This window comes from Penicillium griseofulvum, assembly GCF_001561935.1.
Source record: "Penicillium griseofulvum strain PG3 chromosome Unknown contig_15, whole genome shotgun sequence".
NCBI classification, from domain to species: Eukaryota; Fungi; Ascomycota; class Eurotiomycetes; order Eurotiales; family Aspergillaceae; genus Penicillium; species Penicillium griseofulvum.
Window position 1 is genome coordinate 19391 of NW_024467436.1, and position 20524 is coordinate 39914.

Genomic DNA, 20524 nt, shown 5'->3' on the forward strand with positions numbered 1-20524 from the left:
CTGATAACTAGATCTCCATTTTCACAGACTGCCCACTGCGCTCTAGTACTCAGATGCTCCCTGAGACTTCCCTGCCATTTTCCTGCTTCTCCTTTGACTGTGACTTGTAACGACTAGTTGTACGCCCTTTCTTGTGAACTCTATAACCCAGAAAGGGCATCCCTGGTAGGCAAAATACAATTTTTAAAGATGAGTATGGGAAGAGTACGTGTAATGTAAATGCTGCTTTATATATTTTCGGTGGCCCCCGTTGAGGGGCGGGAGTGGAGAAGAGGGGTTATCCCGTCAGTATAAAAGTTACTCTTTCATATATCTTCCAGACGACTTGGGTAAAGCTTCTTTTTGTGATCATGGAAGCCACACCCTTGGCATTTCTACATGCGATAGAGACACTGAAGCACTTACCACGAACAGGATGGCTTAGAACGATTCGGAATCCCGAAACTGTGGCAGCACATAGCTTTCGGGTAGCTATTCTAGCCATGCTCGCTCCGGTAGATTGATCTCCCAGTCCCTTTTTTTTTCTTTCCACGGCTAATATCTTCAGGACAACTTGAATCTAGATAAGGCCAAATGCATACAGATGGCTTTAATTCACGATTTAGCAGAGTCGGTCATAGGGGATATCCCAACGTTCGCCGGGGTTGCAAAAGGTAAGTTTTCCAAGTTCTCATATTGTGTTCGCGAAGCTCACAACTGTCACCTGGACAGGCCGAAAATACGACATGGAACGCAACGGATTCCAATATTTAGAAAACCTGCTCCAAACTTATAGCCCCAAAAAAGCAACAGAAATCAGCGACCTATGGTTGGAATACGAACAAGGCGAAACACCAGAAGCCAAATGGGTAAAGGAGATGGACAAGTTTGAGTGTCTAGTTCAGGCGCACGAATACGAACAGAAAACCTTTGGTAAAGCAGATCTTGACGAGTTTCAAGGGCTTCGAGCGAAGATTCATTCCAAAGAAGCAACCCAGTGGGCCGAGTCCTTATGTCGGGAAAGGGACGATCATCTCGCCAAACGAAAAAGGCGACTACCTATCATCTTCCTCGCCGGTATGTGATATATAAGACATTTGAATTTCCACGCTAAACCTGCTACAGGCGATCCTACCACCTGCGAAACGGTCGCCAACCACGTCTCAGGGGAACTTTTGCTTCACCATATTTCTGTGAATAAAACACTTCGCGAAAGGTCGGAAGACCCCCAATATCGCCATCACAGAATCATCAAGAGTTGTCTGGATAAAGGGTTTGAAGTGCCGGCTAGTCTGATTGTCGAAGTCCTCGAAAATGAGATCAAAGCCGTGGATGGACGAACGCGGACAATTATCTCCGGATTTCCGAATGACACAGAGCAGCTATTGGAATTTGAAGGCAAGGTGCGTTTATCAGGAAAGGATTACAACACAAAATACGAAATATTAACCTAGGTTGACAGGTTCAAAACTGCAATTACGCCTTTTACGTGGAATATCCTCCCCACACTGATGATCAAAGGCGAAAGGCATCAATTTCGCAGGATACCGAGAATGCGTGGAGGTCTTCAGATGTGCATTTCAAGGATGTTCTGAAGAGTTCTGCCGCGTATTTCGAAGTGATCGGTTCTAACACTGATCAGCAGTCAACAATGTCCGAACTTGACCTCTGCAAATTGGCAGTAGACTCGATCCGGTCTTTTATCACGATTTTCAGTGCAGAGACATGAAGATACCTCTTGAAAGTAGCCCAAGTCTAATATCAGGGTGTCACAAATGGCTCGGATGCCAAAGGGCCAACAACTACAGGTGTTTGCCGCAAGCCTCACTCAAACATGAGCTGGGTCTAGGCAGTCTATCACCCAACGCCGCCAGCCTCGAAACTCCCAACAACATCCTATTCTCGATCCATACGAAGCCAACAGGATATTTTAAATGTATTGCTCTCTTGTAAGATGGCGTAACCAAGAATGAACCTATAGCTATCACTGCCAAGGGCTCATACATGGAAAGATCTGATTGGTCAGATATTGCCAAGCATTCTTCCCGTGGTCCACCTGCGATCACCATGGACTTCCAATGATTACCCCTTTCACGATGCCGGCCCCTGTAACATCTATAACGTCCCTGGAACCCACTTCATCCTACGGATACGGCGATCTTTTTGGTTCCAGTACATCCTCTAGTACGGCTGCTTCAGTCACCGCCTCCAAAGAATACCCCGTATTCCCAAACGGCGCCTATGTCTCCAGGTTCTATCTTGTCTCATCCCAGGAGTCTGGTCTGACCGACCTTGACATTGATCTCTACAATGAATGTTACCTGCCGCATAACCCGCTGCCACACCACAACTTTCGCAGGGATGACGCGACTGGAGCAATCTCCCCAAAGCCTACCTATCTAATCAACGAGGCCCCGTGTAAACGACAAGCGGCAATCAATGCTAATTGCTACTTCCAAAACACGAACGGTACGTTCTCAGGCCTCGAGACGTATTCTGGTGATTGGGACGTCCAACAGCAATGCTTTTGTGACATATATCCCTTCTTTGACTCGGCGATGGGTTGTCAGGAGTGTTTCAGAAAGCATGGAGGCATTGAAGGTGGGTCTTTCTACGTCATATCCTGCCATGATGTTCATTCCATCAGAAATGCTAACTTCCACCCAGGCTACCACTGGTTCCCGAAGAGTTACGTGATGGGGGTCTCTAGCGCCTACTGTAGCGCCAATCCCCAAACGACGGGATTCTATCCTTTCGCAGGTGCATGGTCCAAGACATCGGCAAGCAATTTGCCGTGTAGCACTGCCGTTGATGAGTTAGGCACCCAGACAGCTGCTAGTCTTTACTACACCAATGCGGCGGAAATTACAGCTGCCGGTGGTAGTGGCACGGGTGATAAAAACGGTGCTACAGCAAGCACGCATCTGAGCTTGAAGAGAGCCCTCATTGCTGCACTGCCACTGGTCTTAGTGCTGTTCCAATGAGGTTTCATGAATTTGGAAGAGGCTTGGCGAATAGCAATGTAAGTATAAGTGGCTCGAGTAGCTTACCAGCTAAAGTGGATATAATCACAGCACGACATTCTACAGCAGTTGTTGAAGGGCTTTGTAATTAAGTGAAGGACACATTAATTGAACATGATATCACTACGCTATCCCAAGATCCCGCTGGTCGCTCATGGTGTTTCCATCTATGTATCTAGGCGTCTCTGTCTGTTATGGTATCGAAGTTATTCCATGGATAAAAGACGATTGTTTATGGTTCAGAGCCAAGGCTGCTAAAGGATCCAGGAAGTAACGAAACCCGCCAGAAAATAATCCTTCCAAAGAAAGCACGTTATCCATATGCACCAAGTGGTGCAATCATTTAAGCCCACCACAAAGTATTATGTAAAGCGGCGGAAGCTATTCAAAGCTTAGGAAGACCTAGGGGAATTCCTTTCAGAAGAACTGTCAGACAAAAGCTCGGGAAGATCCAGAGGGAATCCTTGCAAGAGGACCCTCATAAAAAAGCTCATCCCGTTTTCGTTCGGAGTCCCGGAAGCTCTCACAGAAGCCTGGATAGCCGGATGAAAGTCACAGATCGCGGCTCCCCAGTTGATCTGTCGTCCTTCTCCCAACCGGAGAAGGAGGTGCTGGGTGGCTTTGGGCAGCATAGTTCGAAGCCAGGTTCTAGCCGGTCCGGAGTTCTATTGCAATCAATCACATGCTACTCATTCTGATGCGTGTTTCTCTTTTGTACGTCCCTCAAAACTTCTGGTTTATACAAGTACTGCTTCATATATAAATATCGACATAGTGTGTGCACATGTAGTAGAATAAGTCAACCATAGTCTTTAATCTCATTATATCCTCGACCCAATGATGCCATACCCAACAGATTATAGGCCACAATATCAGTTTATATAAGTACAAGAATACTGGGCCGGTTAGTACTGGGCCGCCTAAGCGGCTCTGTGATGTTCATTCAGTGGTAATCTCAGTTATCCGTGGATCATTCTGTGTAGATGTATCAAGTTCACAGGTCGACGGTAAAAAAAAAATGGGGAGAAAGGCTCCGTGCGATGGACCTTTCTATAACTTTTGACTACAATCTTTTCAAATATGAACATTGAACTTGTTCAAAGTCCAAGTTGGATATTTGTGGGTCAAAGCACAGACCTCTTTATATCTCCATTTCCACGTCTGCTTTTGTTTGACTCGAAGGGATATATCCATGAACTGTATCACCACCTTTTGAATATTAATATTATTCAATTACATTGATTACCTAGATATCCCCAGAGCTGTATAGGTATATTCAGGGCTCAACTGGGGAGTTGGTGATATTTTATGTTTGTGCCTGAAACTCGAGTTCCCCTGGTAGTCACGTGCACCATGACATAAGCGGGACTTGAAACAAGTGGGAAAAAGGATAAACTCGTATAAGGAGTGAGTGAGAAGGGGGAAATAATTTATAAATTGATTCTCTCAAATTGAAGCAAGATATATAATTCACTTAGAAAACGTAGAGTCCCCATAGAGTACTTGGGCGTGGTCTCCCCCTCCCATCACCATCGCAGCCAGGAGAACCAGCCCGCCTTTCCCTACACCTCAACAACAATCCACTTCCCTCCCTCCTCCCCCACAACCCAACGCCATCATCTTTATTTGGTCTCTGTTACGTATTTGATTTTGTCTCTTGCTAGTCAGATCGTGTCTTTCGTGCTTTCGCCGTGGGCTGTGACCTGAGTGCCCGTTCCTCTGGTACCCCCAAATCCCCCGCTCCCAGCCTGCCACTAAGCGACACGGAGACCCTCCAGCGCCGAGCTCGTCTTATAACTCTCCCTAAGCAGTTTCCCTCTCGATTTGTCAATTGTCCAACCTTAAACCACGGCGGTACGTTTGATCAGACACCCATCTCCCATTGCCTTGTTGGCCCTTTCTTCCCAGCATCAAATCGTCTTGCCCCGTGCGCGTGCTGCGACTGCACATTGTTTGGAGCGCTTGGTGCTGTTGCCATTGAACCTCAGCTACTCCTCTACGCATGATGGGGCTTGGTATCAAGATTTCAGGACCCTGTTTATTCACAATACTTGTCTTACATGCTGTGTGACTCGGACCGCTTATGAGATTCTCCTATTAGGTCGATCCAAACACTTCCCCTGGCCGCCCCCCCTCTCTACACCTTCCCCGCTTTCCTGAGCGGTTATCTCCGTTGGCTCCCCTCGATTCACTCCGGCTTGAGTGCGCCGCCTGGCTGCACTGGCACCAAGAAACCTAGCCGAGTACATGCGGCAATCTACATAGTCGTTCAAAATGAAGGGTTTCAGACAGAGAGTGGTGAGTTACCCGCGTATCCTACCCAAGTCACCTCATCCCACGATCGCCTCTGCCCATATATTCCCTTCTTCGCCATGCGGCTAGTGTTCTCTTCCTCTTTTCCCAAATAATCTAACATACTGGGCCTTGCTTCTAGCACGACCAGTTGTCGCGGGCGAAAGACAACAAGTCCTCGAAAAAGAAAGACTCCACACAGAATCAGTCCCTCGGTATTTCCAACACACAGCAGTCTACTTCTCCCAACCAAGGGACACCTACATCATCCACAACCTCTCTCAATGACTCGCGAAACAAATCGCCGGACAACGCTTCCCCCGCGGGAACCCCCTCTGCGGGCGCACCTCACCCTGGTACCCCGGTTCAGCACTATATCCCTCAAGCGGGCGTCGCGGGACAGCCTGTAAGCAATGGACCAGGAACCCCGAATAGGCAAGGCCAGCCAGCGGCCCCTAGCGTCATCATTAGCCCAAGTGCACCAGTAAGTTCAATCATTTCGCACTTTGGTAACTGTTTGCATTTGCTAACTTGGATTCTACAGCATGTCCCCCCTCCCGGCGCTGCCGAAACGATGCCCGGAGATCTTGCGCCTCCTAGGAAGTCTCATGTTTTCGACCGCCTACAGACAACGCCCAAGGACATGTCGGAAGGTATCCGGACACCCAAACGCCAGCATTCCTCACGATTCGACATTTCCGATCAGCGGCAGAGAGAGTTGGAGAAGTTGCCGGGATTCCACGAAGTGCCTCCCAACCGACGCCAAGATTTGTTTATGCAAAAGATCGACCAGTGTAATATCATCTTCGATTTCAATGACCCGACGGCCGATATGAAATCCAAGGAGATCAAGAGGTTGGCACTGCACGAACTCTTGGATTATGTTGCCAACAACCGGTCGGTGATTACGGAGCCCATGTATCCCCGTGTGGTGGAGATGTTCGCCAAGAACCTGTTCCGTCCTATTCCTCCGCCTATGACGCCCCAGGGCGAGGCATTCGACCCAGAGGAGGATGAGCCTGTCTTGGAAGTCGCTTGGCCTCATATTCAGGTAGTATATGAATTCTTCCTAAGATTCATCGAAAGCCAGGATTTCAACACAAACATCGCGAAGGGTTATATTGATCATCAATTTGTGCTTTCGGTATGTCTTCTGATGCTCGATTTCCATGTACTGCAAGCTAATGCTACATCTAGTTGTTGGACCTCTTTGACTCGGAAGATCCCCGCGAACGTGACTTCCTCAAGACAACCCTGCATCGCATTTATGGAAAGTTCTTGAACTTACGGTCATATATCCGTCGATCTATCAACAACGTCTTCTTCCAATTCATGTACGAGACAGAACGCCACAACGGAATCGCCGAATTGCTTGAGATTCTGGGCTCCATTATCAACGGATTCGCTTTGCCACTGAAGGAGGAACACAAGCTCTTTTTGACCCGAGTGCTCCTGCCTATGCACAAGGTGAAGAGTCTTAGCATGTACCACCCGCAATTGGCCTACTGCATCGTGCAATTTTTGGAGAAGGACTCCTCATTGACTGAGGATGTAAGCCATTATCTATCCCTATCCAATCTAGCTTAAGTATTAACCACTATGTTTAGGTCGTCCTCGGCTTACTGCGCTTCTGGCCTAAGACCAACAGCACCAAGGAGGTTATGTACCTGAACGAGGTGGAAGACATCTTCGAGGTGATGGATCCGGGCGAGTTCGCCAAAGTCCAGGAGCCTCTGTTCAATCAGTTGGCCAAGTCTGTTGCCAGTCCTCATTTCCAGGTTGCTGAACGTGCTTTGTACTTCTGGAACAACGAGTACTTCTGTAATCTTGTGAGCGACAATGTGGAGACAATCCTCCCCCTTATGTTTGCGCCCCTTTATGAGAACTCGAAGGGACACTGGAACCGGTTAGTTTGATCTACATATGCTACCCCCTTCGATAGGAGTTGACCATTCGTTCAGAACAATTCACAGCATGGTTTACAATGCCATGAAGATGTTCATGGAGATTAACCCGCAACTCTTCGATGAATGCTCTCATGATTACACGGAGCACCAAAACAACGCAGACCAACGCGAAAAGACTCGCACGGACCGGTGGGACGTGATTGAACAACAGGCCAAAGATCGGAAAAATGGCATTCCCCCACCACCACCCCCGCCTCTTGACGTGCCGGAGCCGATCGACGAGGTAGAAGCCATGACGCACGAGAGCCAAAAGCGGTTGAACTCCCTGAAATTGCAAGAGGATCCCGACATTTCCAAGGATCGACCCAGCCGGGAAGGCACCCCTAACTCGGTAAGTCCCGTGCATCTCTGATCCGTGCTGCTTTGCTGCCCAGATACGTGCATTCCCGAAATACCTTTTTTTGTCTGGCCCTATCGCCCTCGTTCTTGTCTTTTGCTAAGAGACCACGTCCGCCCATGTATAGTCAGCGTGATTCTAACGTGAGAACGTCCGTTTGCTCCAGACAAGACGCCGAGGCTCGATCCGCAGCACTGGCCGACGGCGACGGAGCGGAAGCGGCAGTGAGGTTCGCCCGCGACGACGATCGGTCGGCAGTGGTACTAGTGCGACCAATGTACAGATCTTGCATCGAAGCAATTCCACCAAATAACGTCTCGGAGGAGATGGACTGCTGATGGACATGTGATTTCCGTTTATTTTCTCCTGCGATGGCATAGCGACTATGGGGCAATATTTTTGTTTGATTTTCGGTACTCCGGACTGCCCTTTAACCTGTGTCCTGCCTTTTTATCTTTGTTTCTTTTTTTCCCCCATTTTTCCCATTTCTTTTGTGTACATGGAATCTTTTTCGATATTTTCCCTTCCGCGACGGGACTTCCCTCAAAAATTTGAGTTGGCACCAGTCTTAGAACCGTGTTCGGGTATGGAAAACGGGTGCGAATGGCGTTTCATCCACAATGTGGCTGTCTATGTGTTTTGTCTTTCTCTATTATTTTAGACCAGTTCTAGGATATGATATTGCCTTGGAATCTGATACTTGGACTCGTAGTGGATATATTCCAATAGTATATCTTTATTTTGTCTGGCTAGGAGTCAAGCCGGGACCCGGAAGTATTGCATGTACAAACAGATGAAATATCAAAAGAGCAATCTCCGAAAGTAAATACAAAAAGAGCACATTATGTATAAAGATCATGAAAACACGTAAGAGATGTATGGTTGTTATTAAACACCGGTGATGGCACTCAATGGTTTAGTCGCATGATGCACAATCTGTTCCAACTGATCGAAAAGACGATCTAGAATATCCGAGGCATATTCCTCAGATGCGGTCGTCGACCAGTAGCGTAATTCCACCTTGAAGTGGGAATCGGAGGGAAGAATAGCCACGCAAAGGTCATACTAGAAGGATTAGTATTAGTTTGATCATGGACAAGTAGTTGTCAAAGCCACTCACCTCAGTTGCATCTTCCAAATCGATTAGTTTGATATCGATCTCATTGCTCCCATCTTTCCCAGTAGATGATTGCGTCGAGAACGGGTTCTGCACCGTCAGAACTGTATTAAACAGCTGTTGGCCATCGTCCAGACTTCTTATTCCTGACTTCCGGATTATATCTGGCATGGAACAGTACTGGTGGTCATTTCGACGCTGAATATCCTCCTGGTTCTGTCGGAGGGTGTCTAGCACTGAGCGCTTGGGATCAATTGCGATTCGACATGGAAGAACGTTGAAAAATGATCCGACAATATTCCATACTTCCAGATGGGGAGTGTCACGTCCAGACGTGATGGTTCCGAAGCACACATCGCGGGAGTTGGTGTAGTGGGTGAGGGTTAAAGCCCACGCCAGCTGGAAAACGTTGGTTATGGTGAGGTTATTGGAGCGCCAGAAGGAATCAAGACGTTTTGATTGCGCGAATGGAAGGCAGCGGGTCTGCGAGCGGGATTCGGCGAGAGAGGACTGCGTCGCGGGTATTCTGGGTAGGTGGGAAGGGTAGACTCCATAAAGCGACTGTGTCCAATATTGCAGTGTTTCTGTAGGTGACTGGGCACGCAAATGGGACAGATATTCACGATATGAGACCCCTTGCTCTGGTAGAGGCTGACCCTGCAGCATGAGAGAAAGCTCTTCTAGTAGGATGGTCATGGAAAAGGCGTCAATCAAGGCACGGCCCGTTTCTAGCCTCATGAACACTGTCCCAGAATGGTCCTGACCGATGATTAACCGGTGTGGTGGTGACAGACCCCAGGATTGGACTGGTTCGATATTTTTCAGTTCCGAAAGGGCATCCCCGCTGCGAGGAAGAGCAAGAATTTGAGCTGGTCCCTTGTCGAGGACCACATGAAGGTAATCCGCGTGAACCTTTGGCTCTTTCATGAGAACTGTACGCAAGGCCACATGCCGGTGCACCAATTGACTCCATGCGTTGCTGACCTGCACCGGGGTCACTGATCCCGCAGGGGAAACTTCGAAAATTGCAGTACTCGTGTAATTGGATGTGTACAGCTCCAAGATTCCACTGTGCGCATCGGAGCAGGGGTAGATTTCCTCAATTGAATCCGACTTCAGCAAATTCAACTGAGATCGAACCATATCCAGCTGGTAATCGATGTGCTCAAACTGGACGAGACGATCATTCCCTCGAACGGAGTCTTGTGAGTCCAGAAGCTTTTGGCGTTTGGCGACAGCCTCGCCCTGAATCACAATGACATGTTTGCAAAATAAGGATACAGTGTTCTTTGAGAGGAACTCCTGCATCGAGATGGCCATGTTTCTCCTCCGACACAAAGTGAGAACACGCATGGCAGTGATGGAATCGCCTCCCAGAGCGAAGAAACTATCGTCCATACCAATGGCTTCCTCATTCAATGATAGCGCTGTGGCAAAGCATGCACGAACAAATCGCTCTTGCTCTGTGACTGGTTCCCTTTTCTCTACCGCCGGATTGTCCAGATACATATCTAATGTCTCTCTGTCCATTTTAGATGCAATCTGGCGCAGTGTCTTGCGATCGGCCTTGCCACTCGGGCTAAGCGGCAGACGGGATAGCGGAAGGAAAAGTGACGGTATCATGTACGGTGGAAGGTGTTGGGTGAGATAATGTTTCACACCTTCAAGGTAAGCTCGATCTTGTGTTGATGGTGGGACAAACACTTCCCGATGGTCATGACAAGCCGACGTGACGACCACCGTAGTTTCAACCGTCGCAGGATCATAGACAAACATGATAAGTCTGGGTCTCTGATTGCCGACAGGCTTTATCAACTCCGCAATGACCGCGGTACCATGTTGATATCTTTCTGCACAATGCTCGATCTCATGTAGCTCAATCCGTTGCCCATTGAGCTTGACCTGCGTATCTTTTCGGCCGACCAAAGTTAACGACCCGTCTGCGTTTAAGACAGCGAGATCTCCAGTCTTATAAAGTCGTTGACCTCGCAAGAAGGGGAATTTATCGCTCCAGACAGGATCACGAATGAAGGCAGCTGCAGACTCCTGGGCTCGATTGATATATCCTCTTCCAACAATCGGCCCACCGATGAGGAGTTCTCCTACCGAGCCCACAGGCTCAAGCTCATCATGATTGTCCGGATCAACAATCCAGCAGGACGCGTTTGGAGATGATCCGACGTTGCCCAAATCTGACGTAGGGGTCAATTGGGCAGTAGTTGTCGTGTACATAGCGCACTCTGCGGGACCATAGGATTGGTGCAGCTGAACTTGTGAAGCCCATGTGGCCAGATCAGAAGCTGATGGAGGCTCTCCTCCAAGAATCATGGTTCGGAGACAAGGGACTGCGGCCGGGGAAAGGGTACGAGCCACGGAAGGGGTTAGCATGGCCACGTTGACCTGCATGGCGGTCATCGTTTTCGCCAAGCTGTTCATGCGTTGAGCTTCAGAAGGCATACAGACGCAGCCCCCCGCACCGAGGAGAAGTACAATCTCAGCAAGGCAGATATCAAATGCGGGCGAGGCGAACAGTAAGCCCCGGGACGTAGCTGATGTGCCGATGACGTCCTTGTGGGCCTGGATCATCGAATATACCATGCCATGCTCTATGACAACGCCCTTTGGGGCACCGGTTGATCCGGATGTGAAAGCAATATACATTGGGTCTTGATGAGACACCGTTGATGGGGTCCAAGCATCGTAGTCCGCTTGAGACAGGGTATCCGCAGTCAGAATCAACATATCATCGACCATACCAGTGCACTTCTCTTGGTATAGCGGAGAGCATATCATCGTTCGCGCCCCAGCATCTCGCAAGATATGTTGCAAACGCTGTACGGGGAAGTTAGGTTCTAACAAAACCATGGCAGCTCCGGACATCATAACGCCTAGGATGGCAACGGGGAACCATTTAGATCTTTCCACGCAAATCCCAATGACCGCGCCAGGTTCTGACCCGGATCCGTAGGACTGGAGATGGCCTGCCAGTTTCTGCGCCAACGCGACAAGTTCTTTATACGTCAGCGAGCCATCCCATGCGCAGACAGCCTCTGAGTTCGGCTGGGTGACACTGAAGTCTTGGATTATATCGTGCAGGCAATGCAGGTGGGGCAGGGACTTTGTGTTTATCTCTGCCAATTGCTGCCACTCGGGGGGTATCTGGCTCCTTATATCCTTCATCTTTGCCCCGGGCTCCCGGAGGACTCTCTGCAACAGTGTATGAAACTGCGCTAAGAGTGACTCGGCCCTATCGGGCGCCAGAATGTGGCTATTGAAGACGGCATTGACCTCTAGAGATTTGCCTTGCTGTTGGGCCACGACTGACAGGGGATATGACGCAAACTTGAAGTCATGGTCTTTGTTTTCAGGCACATGAATCAAAGCGCCAGGAGGAATCTGAAGAGACTGCAACCTAACGGTGAGAAGATTCTGGAATGCACAGGCCAGGGCTGCGTCTGAGCTTGACTCCGCGATACGGCGGAGACCAGTATGCTCAAATGGCATGATGGAGATATCATGTTGTCGCATTTTGATCAGCATATCTTCCACCGATATTTCATCATGAAGCTGCGTGCGGAAAGGAAATGTTGCAAAAGTTGGCCCAGCAATACGATCGATCTCTGGAACTGGCGCGTTCCGGCCCGAAACTGTCAATCCGTATACCACATCATTCGAGTGAGTTTGGCAAGAGATCGCAAGAGCCCACGCTAATTTGATTTTATTAGCGAGGGTCCAGTCCATATCTGACTCAGCAAGGGCAGTTTGCTGGCTTCTTAGTTCCCAGTGTGGTGAGGCAGGTGACCGCCGGGGAGAGACAGGGAATATCATTGCCTGGAAATCATTGAACTCTTGCGCCCAAAATGAGCGAGCTTCCTCGATGTTTGACTTGCAGATGTAGTTGATGACATGATTAAAGGCAGGGCGTGCTGGTAGTCGGTCCCCGTTGTAAATCACCTGAAGATCCTCGAGGAGCTGCAGATATGACCATCCATCAAACAGAGCATGGTGTATGGTAAGCAGGAATATGCCAGAGTCCGATCCGCTGGAAGTCGGTCCAGGATGGAACGTTACACGTGCAAGAGAGGTCCCAATGCTCATGGGCTGGGAATCATACATGGCTGAGATATCTTTCCATGGGGACGATTTTTTGGTGACGACTTGAAGCGTTTTACCATCTCGAAGTTGAATTATGCGTGTTCGGAGAATCGGATGTATGAGCCAAAGCTGTTCCCATGCAGCCCAGATCCGATCCAGGTTCATAGAAGGAGCCAATGAGAAGCGGTATGTGCCCATGAAAGCTCCCGGATTCTTGATGGATAGATGTATGAGGGCTTCTTGTACTGGGGTGCATGGGTAAATATCTTCAATCATTTCTCTCTCAATGCCACATTGGGCAGTGGCGGTGGATATAGTATGTTCGGTATCCACAAGAAGAGAAAATGGCGAGATCTCATTAACCTCCGCGCTTTCGGCGGTACAGCGCGCAATATCTCGTGGATTCTGAAGACGGATGACATCCGCCACAGTGATCTCCAGACCACGCTTTCGTGCACGGGCTACTAGTTCGATAGCAGCCAATGAATTCCCTCCCATGTCGTAGAAACCATCTTGGGCGCTGATGTTTGTTTCCATGCACCCCAAAACTTCAGCAAACACGGAACACAAGGTCCTTTCCTTAGCGAGAAGCTCCGTATCCAGGTTGGCATCTTCTCTATCACACTGACTCGACGGGTGCTCTCCAATCGGTGACTGACTAGATGCTGTTCCAAGATCAACCAAGGCCCGTCGATCGAGTTTGCCAGTTCTCGTTAGAGGAAAGCGATTGATGAATATATATTTGGTTGGGATCATGTATGGTGGTAGACAGTCACGAAGCCAGTGTTTGATGTTAGTCACCAGATCGAGGAGGTCGTCATTCATGGGGACAACAGAGCTTTCCGTCGTGCGACTCTCATCGTTATCTGTGGCGATAAACAGAGCAAGGAGTTTCCCCGCACTGCTACTGTTGAGTTGAATTACATCGGCCACTGAAAGTATTCCCTTCTGAAACTGGGAGGTATGATGTTCAATTTCCTGGAGGTCGACGCGTTGTCCGTGGATTTTGACCTCCCGGTCTTTGCGGCCAACATATCGCAACGTTCCATCGTCGAGATTATATCGCGCAAGATCTCCAGTTTTATACACGCGTTCACCTGGAGGAATGCCAAATCGTGTCGCCCAACGAGGGTTGGAGATGAAAGACTTCTGGTGGGGCTGGTTGAGATAGCCCCGGGCCACGATCGGTCCGCTGATGAGTAATTCGCCAACTGCACCAAGGGGCTCGAGTTGATCATGATCTTGAGGGTTGACGATCCAACAGTGACTGCTATATGAACGGCCGATATTTTGGGGATCTTCAAATTGTACATGGGGCTGAACAGTGGTCACTACACTGCACTCGGCAGGGCCATATGCGTTGAGGAGTTGAACCTTCCCTGACCCTGACCATTGTGTGACATGGTCCTGAGACATGGGCTCACCAACAAGCAAGACAGATCGCACGTCCGGTACATCTTCAGGGTTGATGAACCGTGCGACAGATGGGGTTAGTTCGAGCCAGTTGGCTCCCAGCTCTCGGATGGCATCTGCTAGGCCGTTGAGCCGCTGCTCCTCCGAGGGTATACAGACACAACCCCCCGCCACCAAAGTCATGAGTGTTTCAAGAATGCTGCTGTCAAACCCATACGAGGCAAACTGAAACGCCCGAGTTTGGCGATTAATTTTCTGGACTGCATTTTGAGCCAGTGTATTTGCGACAAAACACTGATGTTCAATCACGATCCCTTTGGGCTTTCCGGTGGAGCCGGAAGTAAAAGCGACGTATGCAGCGTTTGAAGGATTGACACATGTGGTTATGGTATCACTGCCTGTATCAGCTGGATCCTTGATTGTGTCGACGACCGTGATAACTCGAGGGCCCAACTGCTGACTCAGTTCCTGTAATGACCCCGAGGCGATGGCAACTGCTGCTTTCACTTCCACGCAAATCTCAGCCAGACGAGCCATAGGATGAGAGGGATCGAGCAGGACAAAAGCTGCTCCTGCCCTAAGCACCCCCATGATGGCGACCACCGTCCAGCGTGACTTTTCGAAGTACAGCGGCACCACGGACTCTGGGCCAACACCTAGTGACTGCAGCCGGAGTCCGACTGCGAGTGAATGGTGATCAAGCTCTGCATAGGTGATGGGACCATCCCAAGCACATATAGCCTCACCATCGGGTTGGCTCCGGCAATGCTCTAGGACCAAGGTATGAATGCACACCTGTGGTCGTATGAGTGAGTACGGGTTGTTCCATTGCCGGATCAATCTGGTGCTATGCGCGCCCAGGAAATCCACCTCTTTCAGTGATAACCCTGGGCTCATGACTATTTGCTCCAGAATGCGAACCATTGCCGTCAATTGTGACCAGGCTTCATTCGCCGTCAGAGATGTCCTTGAGTATTCCATGGATATTTGAACGGGTGATATACTGCAGTCGAAGACAACCATTGTATTGAACGAACATGACAACTGAGACACTATCAGTCTATTGTGTGAAGTACGCATTGACTCCGACTTACCAACGCTGGGCCATTAGGTTCATCATGCCAGCTAATGACCACACCCGTCGAGGGCTGTGTGCCTGAAAGAGGCTCTCTGTGGCTTTCCTTTGCTGCATCCACCAAGAGACTATCCGGACTGTCTGAGATTTCCCAGGTCTCAAGATGCGGAGGCGAAGCCACTAATTTCGAACATGGGTCGCCCTGTGGGACTGCCGGTTGTTCCAATACTGCAAATGTTGTCGTTTGTGTCTCTGAAAGCCTGCTGAGCAGAATGGCCCAAGATGCCTTGAGACGACGAGATTGCAGCAACGGTTCACCATTATCACTCCATACTGCTTCCACTTCCTTATCCAAAGGAAGGGAAATAGTATGACGATCGTGGTATGAACACATGGCGATGGTGAGCAAGTATTGCCAAAAGTTAATCTTCCTCCTGAAATATGAGGGTTCCTCCACCATAATGAATACAGGGACCGTTCGCACTTTAGCCCAAATGGCCTCTCCCATAAGCCCCCAAATAGCCAAGAATGGGCTCTCAGCAACAAGAATGTCGTTATACTGCCAAGCCAAACCTGACAGCCAGTGATTCTTCCTCCTTGGCTACACCTGCAACACCCACATAGTCCTTGCATATCGTATTCACCACGCGCCCGGATAGACGCAATGCAACCATGTGAGTTGTCCCTTGCTGATGGGCATTAAGCCCGCACATGTAAGATTATGGGCACTTGCTGATGTTGCCCGGATCGTCAGCCGCACGTGGGAGCTGCAATATGATCGTGTCTATCGGGCATACCGATGGGATAATCCGTGCCACGCAATCGACTACAGATCCAACTCAAACTTGTTATTCAAATACTCGGTTGGTTGCTTCTGCTTTTGCCAACGTCAGCCCAACACTATGTCAGGTTACTACGTCCTTCTTACGCTGCAGTTGGCAGTTGTATCACTTATACTCACTGTGTGGCACGCCTTTAAACCAAATACTTGGTCAAATCGAGTAGTCTCCTACATAATCAATGTCAGTAACTTTGGAATGCGTTGAAGAAACATCAGCTCAACATAACACTACTGACATGTGTTCATTCTTGTATCAATACAGAGGATTTTGCTCTGGTGGTACCCAATTTATTCAATCGACGGCACAACCCCCATCCCGACTTACCCTTACCGGTTTCCAGATGGCGGGGGGAGTATCAGGTTCCTAGAGGGAGAGAACGTTTCACGTCAGTGGGCTGAGAAATATGGCCCTATCTATCGTATCTGGGTTGGCCTCACGCCAGAAATGTAAGACCCCAAATCTCAAGATGAACTACCCAAGCTAAATAAAAGCACAGTATTTTGACCCGTGCGGATGAGATCAAGCCAGTCTTCAAAGACTCTGGCAACCACTACAAGGCTTCAAACCTAAATGGTGGATGGGTAATGGGCGATCTAGTGGGGGATGGCGTTGGACTTATCAGCCAAGGACACTGGAAGAGAGTCCATGCTGTAGTTTCCCCTCCATTTACCCAGAAACCCACTGCATACGTTCCTTTCGTCCAGTCCCGTATTTCTCGCCATTTCGCCGAGCTATACATGGGACCTGAAAGAGGGAATACACTGCGCATCAAGCCCGCCGAGGATCTCAAGCTTCTGCCCTTCTGGGTTATTAGCGACCTATTGTACGGAAGTTTGTCTCCTGAGATGACGGAGGAACTCTTACTCATCACGGATCTGCGCACCGATGTGTTTCAATATGCGTTCAAGGGAGGATTGACACTCTTCTCCATCAGCAAGATATTTTACCCCGCCATAAGAAAAAAGCTGCAGGTCTTTCACACTCGTTGGGCACATTTCAATCAGAAGGCATATTACGATGCGAAGGACCGCGATGATGCCTCGGCATGTGCTATTGTTACCTTGTATACGGCCGTCGAGCAAGGCCGGATTACACCAACTGAGCTAATGCACACATTGGACGAGGCATTATTCGCCAATATTGATGTGACAATTGGCAGCTTCTCCTGGATTCCACAATTCCTGGCTGAAGATGCAGACCTCCAGACCGAGCTTAGAGACGAGATCTCCAAAGCCCGGTCTGACAAAACTGCAGAGTCCTGGGTCAGTTACATTGCTAGCAACACCACCCTTCTGGCAAGCTGCATCAATGAATCTGCAAGATTGAAACCAGTCACCAATTACACCTACGCACAGTCAATGCCCAGTGACCGTGACGTGGGTGAATACCGCATTCCCCGTGGCACCTTCATGGTGGTTGACACCAATGCCTTGAACATCTGGAATGACACGTGGGGCGCTGATAAATTGAATTTCCGCCCAGGGAGGTTTTTAGAGGAATCCAGGTCAAGCTTCCGGTATCGCTTTTGGCGTTTTGGCTTCGGGCCCCGCCAGTGTATTGCACAGGCATTGGCAGACACGATCCTCAAGGTTTTGGTTGCGTACACTGTTGAGAACTATGAGTTGAAGCTCCCTGGAAAATCTACTGTGGATGAAAAGGATGATCAGAAACGGGGCGAAGCGTGGTTCAAGGTTGCTGAGCAGGAGATTATCTTGGAAGCGCTGTAGTATTTGTCGTACTTTGCCCATCCCATATCTTATTGTTTTCTACACGGGTATAGATACCCTATACTCCATAGATTGAATTCCAGAGACCGTTACTTCTTCATATCTCTCCATATGCACAAGAGTATTTGTTATGGTTTCCGTTTCAGTCCGTTGAAATCAGATTTAGCTAAGTCAAAGTACATTATTCAGAATTCTCGCTTTCAATCCCACTCGCAAGTCAGCAAGACATATTGGTGTGTTGGAAATCTTACTTCGAAATTTCGAGGTGAGCCTATTGGCTGTAGAAGTGTGTAGATGCAATGTTTACAGTAATCATTTAACAAACCATCTAGAACCCCGTCGCAGCGCCGAAAAGGAAGTCGTAGAATGATTCCATACGAAATGTCTCTAGTTCATAAGCATGCAAGCAAGGAGGCCAAAAAAATCCTACAATGCATGTGGCAATAGGTTTCAGCTTGGAGTGAACTAAACCTAGTTAGAGAAAGGGTCTGACAAAAATGGCTCAGCAGTACGCCTTGAAGAATCATGTAAGATGTCTGTACTCCATAATATGAGGGAAGAATGCAAGAGAACATGTTATAGGAAGATGCCCAGACAAGTCGGGCATTGACCGCCAGCGCAACGGGCAACCTACACGGCTATCACGGGTCGGGCCCGATGCAAGGGGGATCTCCCATGCCGTGTCTAATACGAATGCGGTAAGAGCATCACTGCAGGTAATCAGATGTTACCTCGTATCTGATGCATTTCGCCTTATTTCGAAATTAAAGTCACCTCGAGGGCATTAAAGTATCTGTGGATGTTGATCTTCGAACTCCCCTAGCCCATCTGATTGGCTCATCATAACTTTACTTTAAGAATAAATTTTACGAGTTGCATAGTCGACTAGACGAAATGAGTGAGACGCATGAGCTGTTCATTCCCCATTGAGTATCGATCTCCCATCTCGAATCCCGGTCTAAATCGCCGTTTCAATAAGCTGTGCATGGATTGTCTCTGTGCATAATCGAGACCCTGAGACCCTGAGACCCTGAGACAAACCACGCGGTTATGTGTGGGGTGCGTCGAGTGCCTCACTAAGTATGGATGGTGTGATCAGAACCCATTGGTCGAGGCGTGCAGCAAAGTTGATTCATAACACACAAAGACTTAGGCATGTGTGTGTGTGTGTGTGTGTGTGTGTGTGTGTGTGGGTAATCTCACCATCCCATCCACAATAGTCATGCAATGGGATAGTTCCAGCCTTCTGTGGTGATGATTGGCATCCGAGCGCCCATAAGGGAGAGAAGGTTCAAAGACATGCGGGAAAGATGTACGGCTGAGATTACATAGATGGGTATGGTGTGGGTCAGGGGCCTGATTATCCACCATGGAATATTGCACCATAACTATACGAACATGCTAAGTCCTGGGCGTTGATTTGCAATTTGGCTTGGCCAATATTAAACACTATGAAGATGAGGCTCGGGCTGGGCGATTGCCAATGGCGAGCAACGAATCGCAGGGGACTGGAGCACTGGCATGGACAGTGCGCACAGCAAACACGGGATTATGTGCTCGGATATCAGATCGCTCCTCAGTCTAATGGCGTGAATATGTCTAGTTCTAGCTGAATCTAACAACAAACAATATTGCAGGGGGTGATGAGCCAGTGGACAACGGGTTGGAGGAACCACCGGCAGGCCTGGATCGCCTGGGCGGCACTACCAAGCCATTCGGCGTTTCGACTGAGCCCGGCTCCGACGCATGTCCACGTGGTCATTCGATCAACCAAGGCCAAGACAAACTTCTGGATTGAAACGGTGTGCTATTTTGTAATCTAACAGGCTCCTCGGAAGGCCCGTGTGAGTGCAAATTTAGAGCATACCGTAACTGTCGATCCATTGCGCTTGCGGGCAGTGATTTGCTTGCTGGACAGCGAACGAGGTAAGTGGACTCTAAGTGAAAGCTAATCATGCGTGTGGGAAATTATCGGGGGCCTAATTCACTGACCTAGCTCTTGCTTCATAGCTAGCAGTAGGAGACACATGGCTATGCAATGAGGCCTGCAACGGAGTCTCAAGCTGGAGGTTTCAACAGGAGCACCTGCAGTGGGGAGAGTCAGGCATCTAGGCATAATGTAGGGGGAATGCTATCGAAATCAGTAAGATAGTAGCAGTCCCTATACATTTATAGCTTTGAGATATTACTTTATTTCCAAAATGGTATGCTAAGGCATATTAGAAAACCATGCCAAATGGGCATGTAAATTGAAGAAACATGGGCTATCTCTCTGAATCACACTGAGCACACAAAGGAAAATGATTATGGAGCTTATAATATCTAAATTCTTCTTATAGTACCTATCTGAGACAACGAATGATTCTATAGGACATTCAACTTTCATTCTGGTGGGATGTCCTAAAATACGTACAAACAAAGTGACCATGCACTCATGCCGTTCACCGAACACTATCAAAGCCTCGCGGTCATATGTCTATTCGAACATGACTTGGCTATCACTGTTCTAATCTACTAGTGATAGTACATACTGAGGTATGGCCCTTTCTTCTTGGTGTATGAGAAGGACAACCATGCCTGATGATCCGTTGCGACAGCCAAATCCTTGCTGGGGCTGATATTACACGAGCCATGTTAGCAAGACACGTTTCACGGAC

General features: G+C 48.8%; 5 protein-coding genes across 5 annotated transcripts; 4 read left to right on the plus strand and 1 right to left on the minus strand.

Moving 5' to 3' along the window:
* Positions 1 to 583: 583 nt before the first annotated feature.
* Positions 584 to 1708, plus strand: PGRI_094000 (Adenylate kinase; the record flags this gene model as incomplete). The annotated part of the gene is made up of 4 exons (XM_040797113.1): positions 584 to 653; positions 712 to 1056; positions 1105 to 1382; positions 1442 to 1708. The coding sequence occupies 4 exons, from the start codon at positions 584 to 586 to the stop codon at positions 1706 to 1708; spliced, it is 960 nt and encodes a 319-aa protein (XP_040649924.1).
* A 367-nt stretch (positions 1709 to 2075) lies between these two features.
* On the plus strand, positions 2076 to 2963 carry PGRI_094010 (uncharacterized protein; the record flags this gene model as incomplete). Its single annotated transcript, XM_040797114.1, has 2 exons — positions 2076 to 2448; positions 2647 to 2963. The coding sequence occupies 2 exons, from the start codon at positions 2076 to 2078 to the stop codon at positions 2961 to 2963; spliced, it is 690 nt and encodes a 229-aa protein (XP_040649925.1).
* A 2313-nt stretch (positions 2964 to 5276) lies between these two features.
* PGRI_094020 (protein phosphatase 2A regulatory subunit RTS1) lies at positions 5277 to 7613 on the plus strand (the record flags this gene model as incomplete). The annotated part of the gene is made up of 6 exons (XM_040797115.1): positions 5277 to 5300; positions 5437 to 5778; positions 5839 to 6438; positions 6492 to 6845; positions 6902 to 7200; positions 7256 to 7613. The coding sequence occupies 6 exons, from the start codon at positions 5277 to 5279 to the stop codon at positions 7611 to 7613; spliced, it is 1977 nt and encodes a 658-aa protein (XP_040649926.1).
* An 873-nt stretch (positions 7614 to 8486) lies between these two features.
* Positions 8487 to 15692, minus strand: PGRI_094030 (non-ribosomal peptide synthetase; the record flags this gene model as incomplete). Its single annotated transcript, XM_040797116.1, has 3 exons — positions 8487 to 8663; positions 8719 to 15267; positions 15318 to 15692. The coding sequence occupies 3 exons, from the start codon at positions 15690 to 15692 to the stop codon at positions 8487 to 8489; spliced, it is 7101 nt and encodes a 2366-aa protein (XP_040649927.1).
* A 626-nt stretch (positions 15693 to 16318) lies between these two features.
* On the plus strand, positions 16319 to 17867 carry gliC (cytochrome P450 monooxygenase gliC; the record flags this gene model as incomplete). The annotated part of the gene is made up of 3 exons (XM_040797117.1): positions 16319 to 16324; positions 16402 to 16586; positions 16637 to 17867. 3 exons carry the CDS (start codon positions 16319 to 16321, stop codon positions 17865 to 17867), a joined length of 1422 nt encoding a protein of 473 aa, XP_040649928.1.
* Positions 17868 to 20524: the final 2657 nt, after the last annotated feature.